The sequence below is a fragment of the Ornithodoros turicata genome, chromosome 1 (assembly GCF_037126465.1).
Source record: "Ornithodoros turicata isolate Travis chromosome 1, ASM3712646v1, whole genome shotgun sequence".
Classification (NCBI taxonomy): domain Eukaryota; kingdom Metazoa; phylum Arthropoda; class Arachnida; order Ixodida; family Argasidae; genus Ornithodoros; species Ornithodoros turicata.
Genome location: NC_088201.1, coordinates 58,059,066 through 58,079,088, shown reverse-complemented (window position 1 = coordinate 58,079,088; position 20,023 = coordinate 58,059,066). Strand labels below are relative to the sequence as shown.

Genomic DNA, 20,023 nt, shown 5'->3' with positions numbered 1-20,023 from the left:
CAGAGCGTTAACACAGCGGGCCCAATTGGCGTGGAAGGGAAATGGCGGCGTTGCCTGGTCATGTTAGGCGGAGCCAAGTCAAGCCATGCGGTTGGCGGTACTCTGAAACTTGTTTTTCTAGTGCTCTAGGTGACGCAAGCAGACTTACCCTGCCGTAGCTTTTCTTCGGATGTCGAGAGCGTGGACATAGTTATCGTTACTGGTGGGCTTCTACCTCGCTCGCTAATTGTGTAGACTGTAAGAATGTACTGAGTTCCTGCGAGAAGATTGGTTACGGCGAACCAGGGTGAGTCGGACGTGGCGTTGAACACGATGCGTTCCGTGTAACTATCTCGAACTTCAAGAAGGAAAATTCGCTGCTGGCGAAATGTGGAGGCTTCAGCGGCAACGTCTTCTTCGCCACCATCTTCGTAGCCGTCGCTGTGCAGTGGATTCTTGTGGCATTCGACGTGCAAGCCGGCGTCCGTAATGTTTGTAGCAGAGCAGTTGAAGATGGAGCTTGTGGTGCCTGGTAAGAAGTGATGTTCTGGATTAATTCCGAAACGTAGAAGTACACGTTAATGATGTACTTGTCAAAACTGATAACTACAATGTCTTGAAGCGCCATATGTGATTTATCACACTCACAGACATAGCAGAAACGTTCCTGCTTCAGGACAGACTCCCCACTCAAATTGCCCACCAGTAGTTCGGCGTTCACTTAAGAGTTCATCAAAGTGCGACGCAACCGGACTGTGCTATGTTTGTAGATGACGGCGAATACTCAGGGCGATTCATACTTCTGAGTACGATGTTGGTCAATGTCCGACCACCGTGTGCATGTTGACTGACTAGTCTGAAAGGGGCTATGAATTCTACCAAGCTAGCCCGCCGACTGTGTCGGCTCCAAACTGCGATTTCAACTTGTTGGCTGTGACACCTTTTGTATAAATGAATCTGATAGGTTCGTATCTTCACCACATATAGCACGCTGCTAGCCAACCATCATCCCAATGACAACGTTCTCGTTCCTGATTTGTTGATAACGAGAGGCGGAGCCTGTTATGTAACTCTTACGTACGGCATTATGCCTACAAAATAGGCTCCGCCACCCGTTTTCAACAAATCATGATGATGATGATGATGATGATTGAATTTTATTGGCGCAAAAGCAACACAGGCCATAGAGCGCCACACAAAGGTAAGAACTTAAAAACCTTAGTTTAAAATTTCAACAAATCAGGGACGAGAATGTTGTCCCACGGGATGATGGTTGGCTAGGGGGCGTACTATGTGGTGAAGTTCGTCTTTAGGAGTGTAGAGGAGAACGCTATGTGTACCTCCGCGTTGGCGCCTGATTGGGTACTAGAATTCTTCAAATGACGTAACAATGGATAGAGGTATCTGGATGGCGGTACGTCTACTCGCCCCTATCCGAAAAAAAGTGCGTTTTTGTATTAATGCTGCGCATGTTATGAAGAAGTATTGAACAATACATTGTAAATAGAATTACAAAGCGTAGAAGCGTTATTTCCATTCTATTCTATTCTACAAAGCGTAGAAGAACAATATTACACCTATTACACCTGTAACTAAATAAGTGCAGATAGGAGTTTATACCTCCTTTAATCCACAAGAATCAAGCAGTATAAGCGTGGTACCATAAGCGTGGTACCGCCATCGCGGGTTGTGGGGCTGCGCGCACTCTCTACGCACAGCCGATATTTTATTTCAGCGCCGTTCTTGAGCTCCTTACTTACAAATGTATAATGCGATTATATCTAACGTCGGCGAGTACATGGGAGATAAGCACACCAGTCTTCTAGCTACCGTACCGACAGTTCCTGCACCGCCTTCGGAGTTAATTTATTTCGGATGTTAATTTACTTAGCCTCCACAATTGTCTACCCCGTTAACCAGAAGTGAAATAAGAAGCGCTTACTAAAAAAACATTTCCAAGCTTTAAAAGTATAACGCTGTACAAGGAATAATGGTTAATAATTGTGATTCGCAGTCCGAATCTGGATAAAAGAGTTACATGTTTCTTTTGCTTCCTCTTCTTCTCTCTTCTTCTTTTTTTTCTTTTTTGTTTTGTTTTTTGAGGCACCGTAACTTTTAAGGGTGCCTATGCAGCTTCGCTCTGCTGCTCATAGTATCACACGCCATACATTTTGTAAAGCTTCCTCTAATGAAGGCTTCAGGGCTGGCACAACAGTTCTTAGAATCCACTGACTTGGTTTTCGCTGAACCCACAAGACATTCAATAATACCTAGCGCGACTACAAGGTAGCAACACCTCTCTGACTGTAACTTTCACGGTTTGTATAGGGTGTATGCAGAACCTAAGTAGCATTTGCAAATTTGCAAGCTGCTTGTTTATCCGGACGAACTTCCGGAGGCGCACGACGACTCATTCGTGCGAGCTGAACCTAGAGAAAAATCACTGAAATTAAACTTAGCGTAACAAACTAAATCTAGCGACTAACACTTGAGCATTCGTGCATTAGAATAGGCTACACCGATGTCAACATAGTGGTCTCAGGAGAGTTGTATGCAGCCACAGCTAGTGGTGCTATCGGTGCAGAAAACGAAACGATGTTTCATGTGAATGCTCATCGATAGCGCCCCTAGCGGTACATGCGCTCAATTCTCCCGAGACAGCCATGTTGACATCGGCATAACTTATTCTGATGCATGCCGTCTTTTTGTCGCTAGATTTATTCTGTTACACCGAGTTTAAGTTTCACGATTTTTTTCCGTACCTTTAGCTGATATAAATGCGTCATCGTGGGGCATCGGAAGTTTGTCCGATAAACAGGAAACGAGTTATGATGATGATGATTGAAAGAGGAAACGAGTTATGTTTGCTTATGCCACTTAGGTTTATCGGCACCCACCCTGTACATGGCAAGCTCAAACACCAATACAACACGCATTCCAAACGCACATCCTACCTCTCTGCACAATCTGGAAGAAGCAGGGTCTCTTCATTTCTCCAATGGAATTATTTGCAAGGCACTGAAAGGTCCCGTAGTCTGCCTTCTGCCTCGGCGTGTAGTACAGGACACTACGAGCCCCCGTCACAGTAAACGAAGACACGTCGTGCTTTGTCACCGAGTTGTTAAACGACCACCTGAAGGAGACATCAGGGGGTTCGGCCGTGACGTCACATATCACGTGCACCTCTTCATGACGGGAAGCAGCGTAAACGGTCGTACGTGACCGATTACAGACAGGAGAATCTGCGATAGAAAGGTTAGTGTACTCTGAATAAGGGGCTTGTATATACAGGGTGTCCCTGCTAAATGCGAACATATTTCTTAAAGACAAATTTATATATATCACTTTTTCCGATGTGAAATCAATTGTATTATAGCATAGGCTGAAGGGCACTCCTTCGGAGGGCATTAGCAAACTCCTAAGGCAATGTCCTAATTAACTTTCAATAATAAATTTTTAATTATAAAAGCTACGAAGTTGTCCTAATGAGAACATCTGGTCCCTTTTGTCACCTGATACCGGAACCGTTTTCTGAACAAAAATACGTTCGATAGATCGTCCGCAAAAATTCGTGAAGGAACACATTTTTTCTCTCGATTTTGTTCATTGCGCATCTCCATAGACGCGTCTTCCCATCACTCCCAATGTGAGAGGGTGAAGGAGCACAGTGCCGTCTCATGCGTCGAAGATGAGCTTTAACTTGCGGAAACAAAACAAAAACACATGTATCGGGTGCCGCTATCGAAACTGCCCTTATCTTGGGTTGCATTTTCTGTTTCCTTTTAATACTTTTTCAGAACGCAAGAGGCGATAGTGTGCCCTTCACCCCCCTCACATTGGGGGGTGAAGGAAATACGCGTATCCGAAGATGGGCAATGAACAAAATAAAGAAAAAAATGGTGTTCCTTCACGAATTTTTTTCGGACGATCTCTCGGACAAATTTTTGTTCTGAAAACGGCTCCGGTATCAGGTGACCAAAGGGACCAGATGTTCTCATTGGGACAACTTCGTAGCCTTTATAATTAAAAAGGTAGTTATTGAAAGTTAATTAAGACATTGCCTTAGGAATTTGCTAATGCCCTCCTAAGGAGTACCCTTTAGCCTGTGCTATAATGCAATCGATTTCACCTCGGAAAAAGTGATATATATATATATATATATATAGTTTTTTTTTATACGTTCGCGTTTACCTGGGACACTCTGTATAGTCAAGGGTGGTCCAGGGTGTTTAAAGGTGCTGAACTTGTCGAAAAGTAAAGTCGAGAACTTGGCCGCATACAACGCTCTGGGCCAACCACCGTGCCCTGAATGATAAGTTAACGCTTCTGAATTGAGGAGAGAGAGACGGCGTACGCCTTTGTATGATGGTTCACACACATCCAAATTGTCACAGAAAAGGTGTACTCCTCTGATCTCAAAAAATCAGGAAAAGGAACGCCATTCTGCATGACAGTCGGTTTCGGGCGTGGTATGCCGCAAAGTTGTGATTTCAGAGCGTAGGTGTACCCTTAGCTGCATCTACAAGTACATTACTTGAAGATGTACATTTTCTTTTGATTGGGTGTTAGCGCCGCGAAGCAACTGTGGCTATGAGCGACGTACAGATGTGAACAGACGGAGAGAGGATAGCAGGAAGGAGTGGGGGACAGGGGGGTTAGCATGCGTCCTGGGTCGACTTCAGGGGGAACTGTGCCGACATTCGTCTGGAAAGTCTTCGGAAAACCCAGGGAAAACCTCAGACAGCACAGCCGGCGGTAGGATTCGAACCCACCACCTCCCAGTCTTCAGCACGACCTTGGTTACCACCAACGAGCGGACGCCTTAGCCCACTCGGCCATGCCGCTGGTTTGAAGATGTACAGTACTTGCACGTTCTTACACCAGAGGTCCAAGACCAATCGTTGCACAGAAATGATACCGGTGTCACGCCTGATTCGTGGAGATCGCAAGACGTACGTTTTTTTTTTTGTGACAATTAACATAACTGCATAGGTGTTACAAAAAAGCCTACCCTTCCCGTTTTCGGCAAGTCATGGGAGTTGTACACAATGTGATTGGGGGGGGGGGGATAAATTGATTAGAAGACAAAACAAAAGGGGGGAAATAGAAGGACAGGTCAGCCAAACGGAGTGTCGGCTTGCTACTCCGCAAGTGAAAAATTAGAAAATAAATGGCTAAAAGAAAGGCGAAAGGATTGTGGGATGGTGGTGGACCTTCAGCGTGTTATGCGATCACGTTCTTTACGCTATATGATGTCATACATTCCACAGGCTATTTCACTGAAAGATACTCAAAAACTCGCAGCCCATAGTCTGCTTCCCCCAACAAACCGGACCCGCATGCTTCCGGGACTTCTCACCAATCTTAGCTATGACCGGCCTATAGAACTCAACTCTCGACCGTCATCATTTGAACATACCATACCATATGACATCATCTCTTCGTGGCGTCAGTGGTGCCACTGCGCACATGAGTACGGCCAACAACGGCAAGCCGGTCTCGCCACCCCCACACACTAAAAAATTTCACACCTCTTTAGGTGTTAAAAGGGCGTATTGCACAATTTACACCCCACACTTAACTGTCTAACACCCATTTGGGTGTAAAGTGGGTGTATATTGCTTTTTACGCCCTTCTACCTGCTTTTTACACCCTTCCGTGAGAAGGTCATCAGGCCCATAGGGTGTAAAAGGCGGGTCAGCTGCACACAGCATTTCTGTAATTTTAGCAGCGATGGGACTTATGCACCTTAGCTTCTGTTCGTTCTGTGCTGTGAGGATGGTCCATGCACTCCAGTGTTTTTAAGTGTCGCACTGAACATCATGCACAGTACTTAGAACTGCACATAATTAAATTATATGCAAATGATGCCAGACGACTTCTTACCCAGGCCAACTACCAAGACCCTATATATACAGTGTGGCGCAGGAAAGGTGGACCAGTGCCTAAGAGAGCGATACACAGAAACCTGACGCTATATATTTATGGTACCAGAGTTAAACAGGTGTTACTGTTGACGTGCACCTGTATGTAACTCAAGTACCACAAGTATAGCCTCAGGTTTCCGTTGATTGCCCATTGGGATCTGCCACTTTCCTTGGGAAACCCTGTCTAGTACGTTCCCAGTAGTCATTAATGGGACGAACCAGATACACCGTTCTAGGGGGTGTAACTGCTTACACCCTACAGACTTTACACCCAAATAGGTGTGAGTTATCAAACACCATTTTTACACTGGAAAGGGTGTAAAAACGTTTAGTGTGCACCCCCTGTTTTAAGAGTGTAGACTATGCGTTTCGGGCACAGCAAAAGGGATCGTCTTTTGTCGTCGTTGTCGTCTTTTGTTCGTGTACCTACAGTGGACCCAGTCCAACTCGCGAATTCCGCGAACCTCACTGTTTCAGAAGACAGTTGTAATTTATGGCTTCTCCGTTTTATTTAAATAGTAGCCGCATTGATTACCACTTTCAAACAGCAGGGCAATCCATCACATCGCCGTCTCGATATTGATTACCATTCAAACGCCACCAAAATAAGAAACAGCGTATAGTAGCAATGGGAACTTGGAGGCGATTTAAAGTATTTGTCGAGCTTACTTTGGAGGGTTTCGAGCCATTATCTCCTGTTTCCGAAGAAACGGGGGTATTGTGCTAGGCAAAGCGCGAATTTAGCTGCGTCGATTGTTTCACGTTCACGCACGTTCACGTTCACGTTGTTCACGTTGCTACCACCGTTAATTTTCCTCACCTCAAATTCTTAGCACACAGTATACACGACGTTTATCGTCCTTCGTAAAAGAAGGCGTTCCAACTACCGTACCGTGCTACTGAATTTCCCGTACCATCGGCAGAAATCAAACCTGCAACCTCGATGGCAGTGTGCTTCACTGACCCACCGCATTGTAATGAGAATGGTGCATTGATAGCAGTACCGATAGAATATAATTTCTGTTGTTCTGTAGTTTCTGTTCAGTCTGCTTCACTGACCCTCTGCATTGTAATGAGAATGGTGCATTGGTAGCAGCACCGATAGACTATGATTGATTTTTAAAAGAAAAAAATGGAGGTGTTGGTCTCGAGTCACTCGGGACTGGCTACTCCAGGACGCGTTATTAAGAAAGGGAAAGAAAGGGAAATTACACAAAACTCGACCATGACCAGAATTCAGGGACACCGACTGCAAAGCTTGCTTCGCCGTATACTAGAGTACCGTTCAGGGCAGCCAGCTTGACAGGCCGGCACGAGGATATGTGAGGAGGAATAAAATGCGAAGGGGTGTGGAAGGGAGATAAGAAAGGGAACTTCTGCGTCACATAGACACGAGCGCCGGCCTTTAGTACGTTACAACAATGAAGCGTACACGCGAGGCCTCGTGCTTATAAATCTCAAATCAAAGCCGTAATGCATGAGCTCCAGCAGGCTTCTGCTCTGGTTGCATGTCGTGGAACAATTGAAATTGAAATTCGCGGTTGAAGTACGTGAGGTGATATGATTGGTCGGCATGGAGAGAGGTATGGTGGGCATCCAATATGGATCTTCCATGGCCATGCGAAGAGTGACGATAATTACATTCATGTTTTAATGCTGCAGAAGCAGTCACGCCCTGATAAACTAACTTTTAGAGCAAAAACAACAACAAAAATAAGCAAGGCGAGGCAGTCGTTAAGGTTATATTTTGCGATCAACGAACACGGAACAACGGCATACAAGGAGTGTTACGGTGTAAGTTCGTCGATAAGCACAATAACAGGTTAAGTTATCAAGTGCCTCCCTTGTCGCAAAACATGAACAAAATGAACAACAATGAACGCCGAATGTCGTGTGGAGTATATAAAAAAAATAACGCAGGTGTCTCCAAGATGACCCGCCATGTGTACTCAGGAGGCGACGACACTCCGACGGCACAGACTAATGCCGGCACTGCTTGGAACGTTGTCTGGTGGTGAAGAAACCACCGGGAAGCCCCCAAAATCTGTGCGATCCTAACATAACCCTATCTCACTGAGGCATGCTAAACACTTCTCTACAATGAAAAAATGGCTAGGAAGCAAGCGAGCTGGTGAAGATGATGCATAATGTAAAAAAACCCGAGACTAGGGAACACGAAGGGACAGACACAAACACGAAGTCTCAAAGAGACTTCGTGTTTGTGTGTTTGTAAAGGGTTGAGACTTCGTGTTTGTGTCTGCCCCTTCGTGTTCCCTAGTCTCGGGTTTTTTTACATTATGCAGCAACTTCTCTACCTTTCACAAGATGGCGACCTTCGGATCCGTTAGGCTTAGCAAGGCCGTTGGTGCAGAAGTGTTTCATTGGCGCTATATAAATGCCAATGGAAAGTGTTCAAGACTGCATAATTTTATATTTCTTTCTTCCTTTCTCTTTCTTTCTTTCTTTCTTTTTTTTTTTTTGCGATTCAGCTATGTTACCCACGTTCACTTCCAAGTATTATTTCACCTCACTCGCCAGTTTTGAAAAGTCATATGGCAGTCTACGGAACCGCTTAATTAAGAACCGCTTGGGTCACACTCACACCACACGCTACCGTAGAGCCAAATATGTGTAAAATTAAAGGGTTTTGGAATACTTTGTCCCGAAGATAGGTCTCTCGGCGAAGCAAAAGGAATCAAGCCATCCAGTGAGCGTGTGTGTCCTCAACGGCCAGACACTGATAACGCGGACAACATTACTAGGCAAAGCAACTGAAAACACATAGCTGACCAAGAACTGTTTCCCGCCGCAAACAGCCGCTCACTGAGACTTGCTGTGCCGCAAGCGGGGTTTATTTATAGACATTTTTAGAGATTGCATGTTATGCCAAAGTGCAGATAATTCAGTACATATTTGTGATGCAGATCAAATTGGCATACGAAACTCACCACTCAGTAAAACAAAGGTGTAAATGAACCCCAGTCCAGTAGTAAAAATGAAAAGAGAAAGGGAAAATTAGCGTCCTGGCAGAGCTAACGTGCTCCAACAGCATTTTTCGAAGCTTGCGTGGGCACTTCACGGATGTGTTCCTTCCAAGCGCAGCAAGCTCTGTACGGAGGGCACCGGCACTCATGTCTTCAATACAGCTCAACAACTCAGGAGCAGTCGTCTGAATGGATGACTTGGCACGGCCTTTCCTGCTTTCTTGAATGCCTCCCCCGTGCCAATAATCGTCGTACAATCTGTGCGCACGAGAAGATTGCAGTGACTCAATTCTTTTAGCTAGTTTCACAGCGTCCATCGCGGCATCCCACTTGTTTGTTTTAGAATAGTACAACCTCTTTAGAACGTCATTCTTTTTTTCTATTCCTTGGCTTGAGTACCAGCTGAGAGAGTGGAACTTCGATTGTTTGTAAGCCACATGATGCGCAAGGATGTGGATGTATGGAGTAACATTGGTCCCTTTCGGTGTGTCTGGCCGAGTTGCACAAACATTCGCAAAAAATCCGATGCCATTTCCTACAGGTGATCAGGAGGGCATTCCCACTGAAGAGCTTTTACAATTTCTTGGAACATCTTCCACAAATTCAATACGGCGCTCTCTGTGTCCGGGTGTAATTTACTAAGTAGCTTATCAGGCAACCTATATAATAACGTTTTACAATCTGTCCCAGACAACGTAGAGAACAGCTTGCCCCGGGGACCTTGATTTTCTGGATACAATGTTACTTTCACGGAACACTTGGAGACCAATTCAGAAAGTTCCTGCACGTTCTTGGTTGAGGAGCCTGCAGACCGTACACTTGCCATACAATCCATATCATGAAATTCCCGAATGTCGTTCTCAAAAAGTCTGCCGAATATACGAATCGTCATGTGCAACGTGTCGGGAATAACCATACTAGGCTGGATGTCAAAGAGTGGCATATACTGTGCACCGGTCCTCAGCTCATCGCAGTCATTCCGGATGGACTGTGAACTCCTCGCTATCGGTTCTGTGTTGAAGAACTCCGGAGCCAGTTCTGGGTTCGACCGCTGCTCTTGGGTGGCGACGCAGAACGGACAAGGAAAGCTTGAAGAAGCGGACTGGAGGCCAAGGACCGTAAGAAGAAATTTCAGGTCCGCCCCAAGACACACGTTAACCGGAATGCTGCTGTCACCGACCATTACCTCTTTCGATCTGGCTATTTTATTGGCTATTGGCTATTTATTAAATTGGGGCCTCCTGCCACTGCGCACAAAGCTGCAGAGCCAGAATACAGGTCCGCCTATGATGTCCGATGTGGACACTTTTTGGGGAAGCCGTAGTTTTCACGTAATTACAGGACAAAGACATGCCAATGTATTCTGCCATGAAGCCAACACGGCGAAAATAAGCCTCCCAGGAAAAAATTCCAGACGGTCTTGCGCTTCCATTCCACTAGTGGACAACAAAGAAACCTTCAGTCGTCACTCCCAGATGTGGACACTTTTTTCTAACCCTCACGGCTAACGTATATTCTATCAATAGCGGCTGGAATGCATAGCTTCAATAGAGGGCGCAGAGTACGCAGGTGAAGCCAAGTTTAAGAGTAGGTGTCCCGCAATTCTGGGAATGGCTTTGCAACGGAATGGAAACAGAATAAATGAAAACATCACCACCTAGCTTGGCACCAAAAGCGAAATTTCAATGCACAAAAACAAACAGCGTCACAATCTGTCAGAGAGGTCCGTCGAGACGAGAAATTGCACAAGGGCGCGCATGGCAGGTATGAGCTGATTTGCTGGCCAGCACCCAAAAACCTTTTCGGTGGAGTATGGCCGATTATCCAGGCGGGACAGGGACGACACAAGGGTACAACGGTGTGCACTGTACCTCGGGCAGTCTTGGAGTATATGATGCACGTCCTCAACTACATCACACAGACCCCAGTTGGGGGACGGGACCATGCCGAGCTTAAACAAAAGTCGTCCACTGTATGGCACGTTGAGGCGAAGCCTGTAGATGAGCGACGTGATGGGTCGAGGGAGCGCTGACGGCATATAAAAACGGAGATCTGGGTCCACCTTGCGCAGGAACGACGTAGAAGGGACACTGCTGCGCCAGTGTTCGCTGCTCAGACGTCTCATAAGAGTACCAATTGCTTGTTTCGCGTCCGCTTGGGTGAAATACGTAGGGTGCGTCGGTACGCCACGTGCCACATGAGCCCGTCTAGCAAGTAGGTCGGCAGCCTCATTCCCAGGGACGCCACAAGGTGATGTTATGTGTCTGTGTGACAGCACACGAATACTCCCTGAGGACGTCACACACCAGTGGAGCGAAGGAGCTCAAGCTCATGGTGCACTGCAGAGCTTGGAGGGCGGTTTTAGAGTCATTGTATATGGTCCAGTGCATGGGTGGCTGACGGGACACAATGAAGGAAAGCGCCATAAGAATGGAATGCAGCTCGGCCGCGGCAGCCGACGTCGGGTGCGACAGCCTAGCGCTTCGTTCAATCGACAGCTCAGGGTTTACGAATGCACAGGTAGAGTCGGTCTGTGTCGATGAGCCATCAGTAAAGATTTTAATTCTGCCTTCATCGCGATGAAGCAGGCTCAGAGTGAGTTGGCGAAGAACAACAATTGTTGTAGCCGATTTTCTGGAAGTCAAGCCAGGGACATTGACATGCACATGTGGTGCCTGAAGGGCCCATGGTGGGACTGCGGGTAGAACCAGTTTTTTGTGCTTTGGAATGAGGCTGCGGTGAGCTAAAACAGCTTGGCAGAATCCGGATGCTGGTCGCCGAAGAATGTCGCGCACTAATGTGTGACGGTAGTGGCGAGTGGAGAGCCTCATGTAGTGCCCAAGAGATTGTGCCGATAGTGTATAAATTCTGTTGTTTCTGTTGTTCTGTAGTTTCTGTTCGGTCTGCTTCACTGACCCTCCGCATTGTAATGAGAATGGTACATTAGTTGCAGTACCGATAGAGTATAATTTCTGTTGTTTATGAGGCTTGTACAGGAAAGCATAATGTTACCTTGAAAGTTACTGTGTGGGTTTCGTTAGCTGGAGAGGAAGACTCGTTAGTTAATTCATTTGCTATTCAATCATTAACATCCCACTCGTTCATTCAAAATGTTGCGACTCGACGTCTCGACAAAGTCCACGGACACATAGCTAGAAGATCGCGTGCACCTACATAAGCGTTGATTCTACGTGACGTCATAGTGCAATCGACACTATTACCAGGTCACACGGGCAGCGCCCAGTCAAGGCAAGACTGCGGTTCACCGCAGTCACACGGCCGACCAAACGGAGCTTACGCCGCTAACCGCGGTTATGGGAAACCGAGCTTGGCAACTTCGGTTTCGTGATTCCGATTTTCCGACGTCAATACGCGTGTAATGACATTTCCCGCAAGTACCATGTGCGTACCGTGTATTTAATCATCGTAAAGCCTTTTAATTACCATTATATCCTTTTCTTTTCATGCTATACAGCGTAATCAAAATATACCTGGCGCTTGTGTCACAATCACATGGTCACTGCTAACATGTACTTCCTTAAAAATTCTCGGCGTCTTCTTTGACAGCACCGGGCCCACGCCTGCTAACTGGTCGAGCGCTTTGCAAGACCTTTGCACGAACTGCGAGGCTGCCGGCGCATTCAACTTGACGTACCTCGAGCGCGCATGTCTCGTGCGGAGCATCTTCTGTGGACGCGTGTGGCATCTGAGTCATGTGCTGATCGCACCGCGCTCGGTTGTCACGCGGATCCACACTACCATCTTAGCCTTCATTTGGCAGAAGAGGCGCAACAGGCCTCTGGCCCGCATTTTCCTTTGTCTTCCAGTGTTTCGAGGGGACCTAGCCCTTCCAGACGTGGGCCTCATGAATAGTGGAATCGCACTAAAACCGTTCTGCGAATCCTCTGTGGAGAGCCATCGCCCACACAAGTTCTTCTAATGTACTGGATGGGGCCTCTGGTGCGCACTCTTCCACCGGAGTTGTTTGCACCGACACGCCCGGCAGCACGACCACCACGGCGGTTCCACGCTGTCATTCACGCTTACCATCGCATGCTGGCTCGGATTACTCACTCTGTGAACCCGAACTCCACCAGCCCCGCTCATATGTCGCAGGCAGTTTTGTGGGACAAGGCGTACAGCAGCGCAATCTGGGCCCACCGTCGTCGGCAAGTGGACACCACCGCGTGGAGCAGGTCTGTGTGCTCGTGGCTCCCTCCTTCCTTGTTCTACACACTATGGAGTTTTGCGTGGAGCATACAGCCGACGCGTGATCGCCTCCACGTGTGGAACATTACTCCGATGAATATCTGCCCATACTGCGCCGGTGTGGAGACCAACCGTCATGTACTCTTTGACTGCCGCATAGCCCGCATATTCTAGCAGCTAGTCAGTCGGCATACAAACATTACGTGCCCAATACTCCTTGACCGCAGACGTGCCAGCCAACGACACAGTGTGCTTGTGACGGCTTGTGGGGCCCAGATCTTGTGGGGTGCCAGATGTAAGGCTGTGGCGCAGCGTAGGCGCGACGTCCCGATCTTCCTGCTCGTGCGATCTTTGCGGGTACGCGTCGTCAGCGTTCTCCAGAGGGAACTGTTTGCGCTAGGGGAGGGTGGTTTTGTGCGCCGTTGGGGCCATCACCCTCCGGCCGCGCTGTCGGCGGTCTCGTTACCATCGCTGGTGCCCGGTCATAAGCGTATTCATATTTTGTACATATTTTTGTCCCCATCCATATTTTTCCCCATGCATGATCATATATCATTCATTGCCTCTCATTTGTTAATAGCCGCATTTTGCATCGTCCTGTATCGTTGATCTTGTGTGTGTGTTGTGTTTGTTGTATAGTACCCATGTGAAATTCGTTCAGTAAATCTCTCCCACACAGAACATGTCACAAACTGCAGGGTGGTAACAACACAGCAAGGTTCACGATAACCGCGATGTGATCGGGTAACCGCGGTTTAAGTCTGCCCGCGTGTGACAAGGGTATAACACTACTCAAAATGAATGAGACGCAAAGTACGCACATATTGTGTTATCTTTCCAGCACGAATGAATTCACGAAACGAACCGGTCCGCCGTAAGCAAAACTATCCTGGAGCCCACTTCCTCCTTCACTCCCGTCACCTAAGCAATCATCCAACCTGTTCGCTGCTTGACCCACTAGGGAATCTAGCCCTCCCTTCTCATCATCCCGAAAGGGCTTCTCCCAAAGAAATTATTTCTGGAAAGGTAATACTTTTTCTCCCGAGGGATCTCACGGATTAACTTCCCATAGCCAATCTTGAAATCGCAGAGAACGTTCTGCACACCTGCAGTTGGAATCCCCACTATGGCCAAATTCGGCTGACGAAACTTAGTTTGACGTTTTAGAGAATTGCGCCGTAACAAAAAAACGCAGCTTGTTTCCCAGAACGCTGTGCAGGCTGGAAGCCATTCTTTGGCGCTGCAACAGCCTTGTAAGCACAATGAGTACTGTTCTGCAACACTGTATTCTAAATACTTTTACTAGTATGTTAGTATCACATTCAGTACGTTTCCCGAAGGGTATCTTGATCCTATTTTGAATTCTTTTCCCCCCACTTTCTTCGACGGAATACTCAAATTACTTTTTGACGCAAAACCTCAAGTCTGGAGCCATTGATATTTCCAACAGATACTTTTCTACAGGGTACTTCTACCCAGGGTACGGGGGTCTTCTACTCAGTATAGAAAAAGTATATCCGCTCGAAATATCACCGGCTTCCGATTCAGGCTTCTACCCCAATCTACGTTTACGGGATCGCTGGGTTTCCCAAATTGCCAATTACTTCTTGTTTTGTTTGATTATTGGACAGTGGACAAACGCTGCCCACCAGATGCAACACAGGGGTGACACAAACCCGCCATTGTTGTAACTACCCTCAAGCGGGTGATTTTCGCAAAACTACCATTTTGTCCTGGCCACACGTCATAGAAAACGTCATTTTGCGGTCATGTGACTTTGTTTGCATATCGTTTTAGCGCTTGTCGACATATTGCGATCGTCATAAAGCCAAGAGATGAACGTATTTTGCCAGCGTAAACTACAAGGTGCTTCTTCCGCGTCATTGTAGCCCATTTCTCCTCAGTTTAAGTAAATCACATCGGCTCAGTGTGTCATAATGCCGGGCCGTCATCGCACCTTTGGAAGTAGTCAACAGTCACGAGGCCACATGTACAAAACTGCGCGTTGAATGCGAGATTATGGGATGAAAACAATTACAGAGGTCGAAAGAAGACCGAAACGGTGCTCGGAAACAGTAAACGCTTTGTTTCCACACGATTTTGCAGCTGATCACGGGCGCGCTCATCTTTAAGGTCACTTGTGCGTTGACGTTTGCTGTGACGCGCGACCAGGACCTGTTCAGAATGCATTGCGTTCGCCCAGCACGCTTTCGTACTATGGAGCTATGCATTGGATGGCCACCACTGTGAGATGCAAGGCCTTCGTGTTCTTGCTCAGTTCTTGCGCTCCACCGGTATGGCGACGGATCTCTAAAAGTGCTCCCCCCATCATCATCATCCCCTCATCCGTTCCCCTTGTCTTCAATAGACAGCAATGGGGCAGTGTACCGCCACAGCGGCGGTGAATCGCCCACCTCATCATCATCCAATGTATACGTGTGTGTTTGTTTGTCTACACTGTAAAGTATGCATAGAAAGTATGCATAGCGCTCTCCATACTCGGACACAAATCCCGCACTCAGCAAGAAGTGAGTGCATGCCACACAATAAATTGGTTCATCCCGGTGATAACCAACAGCATCGTTCATCGACCAATGCAGTGCCATCGACCAATGCCACCAAAGCCATGCCAACGTACACCAGCTTCGCAGCAACTATTGCAACAATGTTATTTGCGGCTTTACGCCAGTTATGCGCATTGGACGCGCTTCCCGGGAATGCACGACGTATCATACAGTTCATCTTGCCATTCGAATCGGCAGTCCTGAGCCTACTCTAAAGGTCTCGTTCGTACATTTGGCGCGACACCTTCGCACAAAGTCCAACGAACCCATATAATGGCTAAAGTGAATAAGTCTGCCACTATATTCCAATGGAACTGTAATAGTCTACAGCAGAAAATGGGCGACTTCCGCAATTTCGTTCATCGTCATCGTTTTCCAGTACTGGCCCTAAGTGAACCTAGGGTAAACGACAGGTTCAGGCTGTCAGGCTATGAGACATACCCCTCTCACTCGATGAATCACCCCAGCAGAGCCATGTTATGTGTGAGAAAAGACATACCATGTACTCTCCTACGTGCGTCCACCGACGAAAACTTCGAATACGTGACGTGCCGCATCAGACTGAACAACGTCTTCGTTGCGGTGACTAGTGCATATATAGTGTCCAACGCAAAAGTCACAGTGGAACAGGTAAGAGACTTGCTGAGTGGTGTTCCTGCTGTCATCGTGTGTGGCGATATGAACGCCCATAGTGTATTGTGGGGAAGCAGGCACACTGACGCTCCTGGCAAAATTTTTGAAACACTATTAGAAGAATTACACCTCACCTCCGTCAACGATAGGTCACCCACTTTCTTCTGCGGACCGCGTTGTCACAGCTCAATAGATGTTACGATCTGCTCCACGGACATTGCACGCCACATCGAATGGTCTACGCACGTTGACTCCTTGGGGAGCGACCATATGCCCATTCTCGTTAGACATCGTATGCTGGGCTCTGAGAAACGACATCACCGCGTCCGTGTAGTAGACCGGAGGCTGTATAAACCCGAATCAGCTATAGATGTCGCAGATGCAACTACAGAGGAAGAGTTTGTCGCTGCTGTGAAGAAAACAGCAGACGGAGCCTCAAAGGTCGTCATAGCTCCTAACACGCACACGCGCGCAGACGCAGAGTATGATAGGCTACGAGCGATTCGACGCAGAGCAGAGAGGAGGTTTCGCCGAACAGGAAATCAAGTCGATTATAGGGAAGCATGTCGGCTGCAGCGTGTAATACGGCGGCACTTACAACGATTGTCTCAACTACAGTGGAGATCGTTCTGTTCATCACTATCACCATTCACACCTACGACACGCCTATGGCAGGTAATGCAGACACTCGGGACAGTAAACACTACGCAATCGTACTCTTTCAGGGCGCTGTCAGTTCACCTCAATACCGACGAGAGGTCTATTGCAAATGAGGTTTGTAGCCTACTGACGAAGTCATCTACCTCCTCTCTGACGCGTGCATACAAGGCATCTGTGGAAAATGCTACAAGGAGCACTGTGCTAACCGATAGCGCCCCGTGTACATCCCTCGACAATGATTTCAGACAGAGCTGGAGGCAGCCATAGGATCAAGGCGAAGCAAGTCTTCCCCAGGTCCGGACGGTATTACATACAAACACATCGCTGGCTTAGGACCCTCCGCTCTGAAGGCATTGTTGGGTATCATTAATAAGAGTTGGAACGATGGCAAGCTCCCAATTGGCTGAAAAATCTCTAAAGTGGTGCCTTTGTTGAAATCAGGAAAATCTCCCAGGAATATAGCATCTTTCAGACCAATTAGCTTATCAAGCTGCCTGTGTAAGGTCATGGAAACAATGATCCTTGGTCGAATAGAGTGGGTCCTAGAAAGTCAGAAGATGCTTCCGGAATGTATGTCTGGTTTCCGACAGGGCAGAGCTACTATGGATGGTGTTTTGGACCTTGCCACTTTTGTTGAACACGAACGCGCCCAAAACCGAACTACTCTGGCAGCTTTCCTTGACGTTAAACACGCATATGATACGGTGAGCTACGGCCACGTGCTACATGGTCTGTACATTCGGGAGATAAGGGGTCGGGCTCTGCGGTGGATTGCTGACTATCTTCAAGGAAGGTCTGTGTACATACAGACCGAGGACGGGAACAGTGATTATCACTACCTCGGTAGCGGAGTGCCGCAGGATGGGGTCCTGAGCCCTCTGCTCTTTAATGTAATCATGGCAGATTTACCGCACCGTTTACCCAAGAACGTCTACACCAGCATTTACGCTGACGATATATGTATATGGACGTCTGGGGCGCAATTGCCTGCTTTGCAACAGCGACTCCAGAATGCGTTAGATTGCACGGTATCCTTCCTCTCGGACAGAGGCATGGACGTATCTGTCGAGAAGACTGCATTTCTCCCGTTTACTCGGAAAAGAATGAAGAGTCTTCAACTGACTCTCAATGGTCTACAATTCAGAGGGTGTCTCATCACCGCTTCTTGGGAGTCGTTATTGACGCACGACTATCATGGTCTGCTCACATAAAACATCTTCAGGAGCGGTCTGAGGCACGGGTCAACGTGCTTCGTCGTCTCTCCGGTCCCCGTTGGGGAGTCAACGAAGTCCTTACTTACGGTACATCGGGCGCTTATTCGGCAAATGGTGGCTTACCATCTACCTGTACTATATGGGATAAGCAACACAGCCGAGAGGACACTAGAGAGAGTTTTAACAAGAGGTCTGAAAATCTGCCTCGGGGTACCTCGAGCCACCTCCAATGTTTTGGCAATAGCAGAAGCTAGAGAACTGCCTGTAGAGGTGCTGAGAACGCAAGAAATAGTGCGCCACTATATGCGCCTGAATCTGCGCCATGACAAGCACCCCCTGGCACGGAAATTGAGATGCCGGAATTCTGACTTCTACAAAGCCATTGCTGCTTACCAGCGCAACTTGCCAAAAACACAGCCTCTAAGAGCGACTCAGCATCCCCCTTGGACTCTAGAGCTACCCCGGATTTGCATCTCCGTGCCTGGAGTACACCACCCCAAGTCCACTTTGCCCACGACAGTGCTGAGACAGCATTGTCTATCTATGATGGAGCGTCACTGTAGCAGCATTGCTATTTTCACTGACGGATCGACGACGGCATCAGGCTCAGCATCTGCTTTTGTGGTTCCACTGCACAGGAAAGAGGGAATGGCACGACTGTCGCACAAAACAACTTCAACAACAGCAGAATCGGTGGCCATCCAGCTGGCAATGCAATACGTAGTAGCACAACAGTCACCTGCCGAGTGGGTGGTATACAGCGATTCAAAAGCCGGACTCCAAGCCATGCTTTCATTCTTGGGAAATGGCTGTATGACACCAACAGTTCACCAAATACTCCATGAATACAACAAATGTAGAGTCGCCGGCCACAAAGTAACTCTGCAGTGCATTCCTGGACATGTGGGTATAGGAGGGAATAAAGCAGCAGACGAACTAGCGGACATAGCACACCTATCTGCAACACTACATCCGGTGACATACACAAAGTCAGATGTTACATCTTCATTAAGGTCATTGTCGCAGGAAATGTGCAGACAGCGATGGGTGCAATTGCAGAGTGATTTGTCGCTGCTACATCGTATAGATCCGGAGCTGAAGTTCTGTGTCCCGTCTACGTTACCGCGCTCTGTTCAGACGTTTTTACTCCGGTGTCGCTTGAATGTGCCTCATGGCCGTCATTTTCTTCATAAAGTTGGAAGAGCCGACTCATCGAATTGTTCCGTTTGTGCAACGGTGGAGGATAGTGAGCATATTATAATGCACTGCACTAGGTATGCATCCCAAAGAAAGCTACACTGAAAGCTACACTTGCTCGGCTAGACAGCAGGGTCTTCGATATAGTGAAGGTGTTGGGACTTTGGGCACCGAACACGAGGAATGCTGCCTTGGCGGCACTTGTGAAATTTGTCCAGAGCTGGGGGATGGATACAACCTTCTAGCATCCTCTGTGCATGATCTTGGGATAATTGTGAATAGTGTTTAATTGTGGACTTCTAGTGAACATGTGGATAGTGGACTTCTGAATAGTGAATAGCGAACCCCGAGGAAAAAAAACAAGGATAAATTGAACTCGTCTCCCGACTTGTTCTGCTACTCCTAACAAAAATTCTCACCCCACCCCACCCCCAAAAACTACTTCTCAGGTGCTCTATCAGGTGCTCGATCAGGTGCTCAGGTGCTCTACCTGAGAAGTAGTTTTTGGTGGTGGGGTGGGGTGAGAATTTTTGTTAGGAGTAGCAGAACAAGTCGGGAGACGAGTTCAATTTATCCTTGTTTTTTTTTCTTCTTACAAACAAACAAACTCGGACACAAAAATGTGTGGAGTAACCGCTTATGACTCCAGTTGTCTG

The 20,023-nt window shown here is 47.5% G+C and overlaps 1 protein-coding gene across 1 annotated transcript in view; it reads right to left on the bottom strand.

Annotated features, from left to right (window-relative positions):
- LOC135378276 (hemicentin-2-like) overlaps window positions 1–20,023 on the bottom strand; it is a 950,281-nt gene that overhangs the window by 28,868 nt on the left and 901,390 nt on the right. The window contains exons 7-8 of the mRNA XM_064611260.1: window positions 2,934–3,221; window positions 149–508 (exon numbers count right to left, since the gene is read on the bottom strand). Coding sequence (XP_064467330.1) covers window positions 149–508; window positions 2,934–3,221 — 648 coding nt within the window. The remainder of the gene's footprint in view (window positions 1–148; window positions 509–2,933; window positions 3,222–20,023) is intronic.